The sequence below is a fragment of the Olea europaea genome, unplaced genomic scaffold (genome assembly GCF_002742605.1).
Source record: "Olea europaea var. sylvestris unplaced genomic scaffold, O_europaea_v1 scaffold256, whole genome shotgun sequence".
In the NCBI taxonomy this organism is placed as follows: Eukaryota; Viridiplantae; Streptophyta; class Magnoliopsida; order Lamiales; family Oleaceae; genus Olea; species Olea europaea.
In genome coordinates, this window is record NW_019243883.1 from 1,115,292 (window position 1) to 1,122,694 (window position 7,403).

Here is a 7,403-nt window from a genome sequence, read left to right on the forward strand (position 1 = left end):
CTAATAGAACACCGCCTACGATCACTTTCCAACACGCTTACTGTAACAAAACTGGCGCCGGATATGCCAACAGGACGAGATAGATCGCTTATTAAGCCAACAACTTCTTCTTGGTTACACATACACATGTAACCCCCCTTCTTGAAAAGAAGTCATTCTTGCAAGGACCGCTTCTTCCTAGAAGAGAAGACTGGCTAATGTTCCATCTAAGATCACGAGATGAGCTTGTTCAGTGCCACATCTCACAGCTCTAGGATCCAATTTCTCATGAGAGGTCCCCGTTACATAGACATAAGACACACATCCAAAAATGGAAGATACAGATCAAGAATCTATTAACATATTTACGAATCCCAATCCTAGAAATAGAGTATCCCACTTTTCTTTACTACCCAGGGCTAGAAATTAGGTGGAAGAATGAACTTTGGAGCATTAGGATTTCACGCTTGTACAAGTCCCTGTAAATACTTAAGATCTTGATATACGTATTGGCAGTTCAGTTCCTCTAGCATCGGATTGTGGGCATCTTTCTTCTAGTCCCCTGCTCGTACATTAACAAGGGAAGTTGTCCTTCAAAGAGCCAAGTCAGTAGACTTGCCTTCTTTCACAACCGGGTATGTAACAGCTTCTTCTCTTCCTCCAAGCAGTAAAGCAGGAAAGTAAGAAAGGCTAAGAGCCAACAGAGAGAGCTTTCAACAGCCTATGCCGTATTCTTGTCGAAAAGAAGCCCTTCTGGCAAAAAGATTTGGCTTCATTCTAACCTATTCTATTCCCCCACAGCTACTTCTCTAAGACATTGGGCATTTGTCCTTCCACCAGCAAGAGACATTAATGTCGCATCAACAGTAGGTTACGGGAGCTGCTTCCCGGTGATATATACAGTTAGATCGATCCCACATTCGCAAGTGGAAGGACTTGGCTTTAGCCTTCCTCAAGCAGTACAAGCAGAACATTGATAAGGCCCCAGATCGTATGGATCTCCAAAACATGGGGAAAAAGGGTGCTGAAGGCTAAGGCAAGGCATTACTTCGAAGAAGTAGTGCTTTCTTCTTTCAAACAGACTCTTTTAATATTCCCCAATTTCAAAGGCATGAAAGATATATTATTTAGAGATGCGAAAAATACAATACGTTGGATGCTAAGAATACGGTCTTTGAAGGACCCACGAGGAAGGGCTTAGAAGAGATTAGTGCTTTGGTTAACAGTAGAAATTTTCCCTCGTAAGACCGAATTAATTAACAAGCCACCATAGTCAAAGAGTCTCTTTTGGGGGAGCCCAGGAAGTTAATTCCCAATAAGGATATCCCCATAGCCAATCTATTAACTATGAAAGGTACCCCAATAGGAAAAGCACCAATGAGAAAGGGCGAATCACCCACCAAAGCTGTGGAAGTAGGGATTCAAGCGAAGAATAGCCCTAGTCTGATAGCGGAGTCTTCTATCTATGACGTATAACCTAAGTGTGGGGATCTGAAGGACACTTTGATAGTCAACTACAAAAGGCCGGCTTCAGTCCATATGAAAAGAAAAAGCAAAGGGTGGCAGCTCTCTTTAATAGGTCTATCGAGCCTGAGTTTGGGCTGTAATGAGAAGGGGGTGTACAAGGCTGGGCATCCGATCTTTATTGTTCAATGTAAGTTCCTTGAATGCTCTTTCTTAAGCAAGCTGAACCTTCATTCCCTTGGGTTAGGATTAAGGTTGGGGTGGTCTTCCTTCTACCTATCGAAAAAGGAAAGGTAAGCGCAAGATAGTGAAGAAATAATCTGATTCCCCCACCAATGGTTACGGTAATCCAAGTCTTGTTTAGCCGTTTTACCCGTTTGATAAGTAGATCCCCGGTGGTTGTAAGGTAAGGGTTGTCCAAAATCATTGAAGCAACTGGCCGAGCCTTGCCACGGCGACTAGCAGCTGGGCCGGTCGAGAAGTAGTTGGATAGGCCGAGCCACCTATCTACCCCATCCCTTTCAATTCGTTTATCTGTTCTCTTTCTCGCCTCCGAAACAATCAATCATAAAGTCATGAAATGTTAACTTATTACCTGTTTTCCTTTCTTTATGACCAGCAAAACTCACTCGCGGGAACGGGAGCTGGGTTGGCTCCGTACCGGCTGAGGGCATTAGCACTCGACTGATAGGGACAGCTCAATCCGAGCTAATCTCTCCGAGGCCATCAATGTATCTCTTGTCTCGGATTCAGTCTGATTCCCGGCTTCTAGGCTTTCCACCCGGTTGAGAGATGCGATGAGCCAAGCGCGTGCAGTTAGGGAAGTTCCTTCCGTGTCTATTCGATAACCGGCTACGTCAATCGAACTACTCAATTCCTTTGGACCGACTACTGACTGAGCAAGGGATGAGATCATTCTTTACTCGCTTTCTTCGGTTCAATAGCCACCACTAGTCACAGTTGGGGGGCATGGGATTGACCCATTGATGGGAACAACGGAGAAAGGAATAGGTGAGCTTGCAGAAATTGAAGTGCCAGGATCAGACGAGAGATTGGGAACGGGACCTGCAGGGGGATAGCTTTTATCGAGGAGCAGACTTATACACCTTGGACTTCTTGGATAGCCAGGTGAACATCTACGACGGTGGATAGGAAAATGTTGGAGTATCGGGGAAAGAAGCGTGAAGAGCCCCTACCTAAGCTATAGCAATAGCGCGAAGGAATGGATTAGGGCGTCAGGCGGGGTAGGTTAAATGTGGGATAAGAAGAGCTTTTCAGGCTGAAGAAGCCTATTTCCTGTCAAGGAAAAGGGGGGTGTTCTTTCTTTTCCAGAGGGGATGAAGCTGAGCTGGAATTCATGATTCTCATAAGAAGGGATCATAAAGAAAGGCCAGGATTTTTGCTTAAAGCCGATTTCCAACCTATGACTGAGAAAACTAGATGAATCAAGGTTCGAGGACTGACCGGGCGATGAAGTCAGCCCAGCCTTTCAGGTTTAAGGATATTGGAGGAAAGTACTTACTAATTTATGCCTGGCCGCCAGAAAAGCCTACTGGTCTTTCGATCCAGAACAACTAGGAGTCGAGTTGCCCTTTTCTCTCAAAGTCTTTTCCTTGGCACTGAATTCTATCAACCCGGCTTTCAGATTACTGCTAAGAACAGGCTTAAGCTCTTATGCTGTAGCTAAGCAATAAGAAGATTCATCTGCTTAACACATGCATATCGGACAAACACGACTGTCTATCTGTTTAACACATGCGTATTGGACGATCGCTAGCTATGATCTAATCATACGAAAAGACCGGTCTTGGTCTTGACCGGATTCTAAGGATTGATTATTATAGGCAGCGAGGAAGCACCGGGAAGACAATCAGAATCAAATATGCCCGGTATGAGAATGAAATTGAAGAGCCAGGCATAGGCATATCTTAATAGGTAGTGAATAAATTCCATTTAAGAAATGAAACGAGACATCACCATGCATACAATAGCTACGAGCTAACGTAAGCGCTGTTGCACGAGTACTGTATCACGAGTACACTAACAAGAGAGGAACGATGAGCGGAAATCAGTAGTCATTCTGCTACTTATCATTGGAGAAGATATTGCGTATAAATAAAGAGAGAGATAGTCAGTCTCTTGACTCTTGAGCGGCTGAGAATCTTATGTCAAAAGGACCAACGACGAGCTAGGATAAGAGAAGGAGGAGGAGTAGGAGCTAGGTTCAGTGAGAACTTTGTAGAAAGAAACGAAACTATGGTACCTTTTTTGGAATGAGGCTGTAACCCCTTTTTTAAGGGAGGTTACAGAGGCGCTTCCTCAGGTGCCCGATGTACAAGCTACACTCTCTCAAGAGGCGCTGTCGCATCCACCAATCCCTGCTCCGGAAAGAATAGAAATATCATCCCCGGCAATAAGTCAAACTGACCTCTGGGATTTGGTAAATGAGCAGCCCGGGGTGGGGGCAGCTCAGGAAGCTCAAGAGACGATGCCGTAGGTTTCCGATCAACAGGAAGCTGAAGAGGCTTCCCACCACTACGTAGAAAGGGAACGGCGGACTGGTGGAGAGAGCTTCATCAAATCTATTTGCGGCTCCTCCGCGAGTACAGGGGAAAGGACGCCCTGCCTAATGAGAATTTCTTTTTCGAGAAAGCTCAATCCATCTTTGATAGGAAAGGACAAATACTCTTAAAGATGGAGGAGCTTGAACCGGGTAGGGGCTGGCTTCTCAACGGGGCCCAATTTCTCAAGACACAAAAGGGCCGAGACTATTCTGTGAGTAATCTCACTAAAATCGTAGAAAGTCTTGAGCGCGATGGTCACCCCCTTCTTTGCCCATTTTTCTCTTTCGAAAAGAAACCACCGCCCTTGATCGGATCTATCAGTAGCGGCATTCTCCCTTGACTCTATCTTTAATTGAATTATGGAACTCTCTCCCAGAGCTGTAAAACTAACAACTCTATTAGAAAGTAGAATTAGCAACTTTTACACGAATTTTCAAATGGATGAGATCGGCCGAGTGGTCTCAGTTGGAGATGGTCTTGCACGTGTTTATGGATTGAACGAGATTCAAGTTGGGGAAATGGTTGAATTTGCCAGCGGTGTGAAAGGAATATCCTTAAATCTTGAGAATGAGAATGTAGGGATTGTTGTCTTTGGTAGTGATACTGCTATTAAAGAAGGAGATCTTTTCGAACGCACTGGATCTGTTGTGGATGTTCCTGCGGGAAAGGCTATGCTAGGGCGTGTGGTCGACGTGTTGGGAGTACCTATTGATGGAAGAGGGTCTCTAAGCGCTCACGAACGAAGACGTGTCAAAGTGAAAGCCCTTGGGATTATTGAACGTAAATCTGTGCACGAGCTTATGCAAACAAGGTTAAAAGCGGTAGATAGCCTGGTTCCTATAGGTCGTGGTCAACGAGAACTTATAATCGGGGACCGACAAACTGGAAAAACAGCTATTGCTATCGATACCATATTAAACCAAAAGCAATTGAACTCAAAGGCAACCTCTGAGAGTGAGACATTGTATTGTGTCTATGTAGCGATTGGACAGAAACGCTCAACTGTGGCACAATTAGTGAAAATTCTTTCAGAAGCGAATGCTAAAGCAATAGCTAAACTAATCAATCTCATAACCGCTTCTTATTATCAAAAACTCCTAATCATTATTACATTTTTCAGTGTCTTTTATTGGATTTGTATGAGACTCGGCTCCCTTGACCTTTTTCAGGCCCTACTTTCAAGGGTTGTGGTGCTTATGGGGACTAGAGCCCTCTCTTTCCTTCTAATCAAGCTGAGCTGCTCCGTGGGGCTTGCCTTAACCATTGGACTTGTTTTCAAGGCCTTCCTCACAGCGGAGGCCACACCCTTTATTACATATATGGCTCCTTCGGGCTCCACGCCAGTGACTTCGGGTGTCCTTTCACAAAGTAACCTTGTTCTGGAGGGGCGCCCTGTTCTGGAGGGGATACCTGTTCCGGAGGAACATACGTGGGAAGCCGTGGCCTCCCCTTTCTACTGTTCCAGCGTTGTGCACATCCCTGGAGAAATTCAGGACCCACTGACCCTATACAAATTATCCAAATTGAATGGGTTTTTGATGTTTTTACAACAGGATATTTTCAGAGTCATTGAGCCGGGCTATACTAAAGCCATCCAACAAGAATTGGACCAAACTGCCACGGGCTCACTCCCGGCTAAGCTAGACTCTATCATTAGGAGAGAGCGCGCACGGTTTCAAATCCAAGAGCAAGGCGGCGGAGGAAGTTCGGCTGGGTCTTAGTCAGTTGGGGATGGGCTCCGAACTATGAGAGTTTGCTTTTGTTTTATCTTTCTAAAAGCGGTCTGATCAAATGAGGGATTAGACCACTCCTGGTGTTCGAACTAGTCATTAATGGTCGGCTTAATTAGTACCCTTTCGGTATGTGTAGTGAACACTTTCATTTTTAGCCTCTCATCTTCTCTAGAGAAGCAAAACTCGAACGGATAGAACAGATGGTCCAACTACATAACTTTTTTTTTTTAATTACTTCCATGGTCGTGCCTCGTGGCACGGCAGCACCCGTACTATTGAAATGGTTCGTCAGTAGAGATGTTCCCACAGGTGCCCCTTTTTCCAATGGTACTATAATTCCTATTCCTATCCCTTCATTCCCTCTTTTGGTCTATCTACATTCCAGGAAATTCATACGCTCCACAGACAGAGCAAAAAGTGGAGTCTTGGTTAGAGCAAGCCGTCCTATTCTATTACCAGACATAATTGGGAGAAGCTCATCCGAAACTAGAGCAAGAAACGCCCAATTTCGTTTCGTTCCCGTTCTTCATTTCTTGCTTCTCGAATCCAAGGGGGACTTATCATATTTAGAATCTTTCTGCGGTGTGCTCCGTTTACTATTCTTTCGTACTTTCTTCTTTTTACCACGTGATAGGTCAGCGAAGCGTGAGCGGGCGCGGAGAAGGAAAGGCCAAACACTTCGGCCTAACGGGAATGAGCAACGAAAAAATGACAAGATGAGGTGCCCCGAAAGAAGGGTCGAAGCTTTTCAGCCTGTAGCTTTCCCCGTCCTCCCTTCGTCGGGCGGTGCTTGTGTGGGGGATGCGCCACCAGAAATCGGGCTTGAAGCTCTCACCTTACCAACGAGCCGACAGCTGATGGCTGTTGGTCACAACTACTACCAAAAACCTCCAATGAAGATGAATATTTCACATGGAGGAGTGTGCATCTTTATGTTGGGTGTTCTTCTGTCATGCGACCCGGTGGCTTATGTGCGACCTGTGGCCCACGCCTCCTATTTGTTCAGGGCAGGCGGCGTGAACTCTGATTCGATCCGGGTATTCAATCCCGCCGCTAAGATGCTCAGTTGACTCCTTAACCTTGATAGGAAGATGGCTTATTCAATAATTCGTGCATAAGGGTAAGGAACTTTGGATGAACTAATGCGAATGGGTGTAAGCTTCGCTGCTCGGAAACACCCAGTGCTGACCACACTGAGAGACACGAAAGCACAGGTAACGCCAGTTGGCGAAGTGGCGTTAAGCATCCCTAGCGGTACGAAAAGAGAGGTCGTGATGATATCATCTACGTCCGTACCGCTCCTCGTGGAGTAGATCCCGCATCCAACCAAGTCTTTGACCAGGGAACGAGAGAATTCCCACTACCGCTGGCAGGCCAGTCGGGCCGTGAGCGCGGTGGGAACGGGCTTCCCAAAAAGCCAGCCCGGGCCGGGGTCAGCATAATAGAATGAAGGGGACGGCCCTAATGTTGTGTTGGCAAAGCCAACTTCTTGGGTTTCAGGCGGAGAAAAGCGGACGTGGGGACTCGGGTCGGGGTGCAGCATAACTAAGAGAGCCATTCCATTTAGGGCGAGACAAAATGGGCCGGCACGGGCGGTCTGGTGTCCGAGCCGATTGGTCAGACGATGACTACTTCTTAGATTATTATTATTAGCCTATCCTGG

At 46.1% G+C, this 7,403-nt stretch overlaps 1 protein-coding gene across 1 annotated transcript; it reads left to right on the plus strand.

The window, feature by feature from the left end:
- Window positions 1-1,168: 1,168 nt before the first annotated feature.
- LOC111382786 (ATP synthase subunit alpha, mitochondrial-like) lies at window positions 1,169-6,178 on the plus strand. Its single transcript, XM_023006823.1, has one exon. The coding sequence runs from the start codon at window positions 4,367-4,369 to the stop codon at window positions 5,726-5,728; it is 1,362 nt and encodes a 453-aa protein (XP_022862591.1). The 5' UTR covers window positions 1,169-4,366; the 3' UTR covers window positions 5,729-6,178.
- Window positions 6,179-7,403: the final 1,225 nt, after the last annotated feature.

Coding starts and splice junctions, on each gene's coding strand:
- LOC111382786 (XM_023006823.1), top strand. CDS start 4,367: ATGGAACTCTCTCCCAGAGCTGTAAAACTAACAACTCTATTAGAAAGT.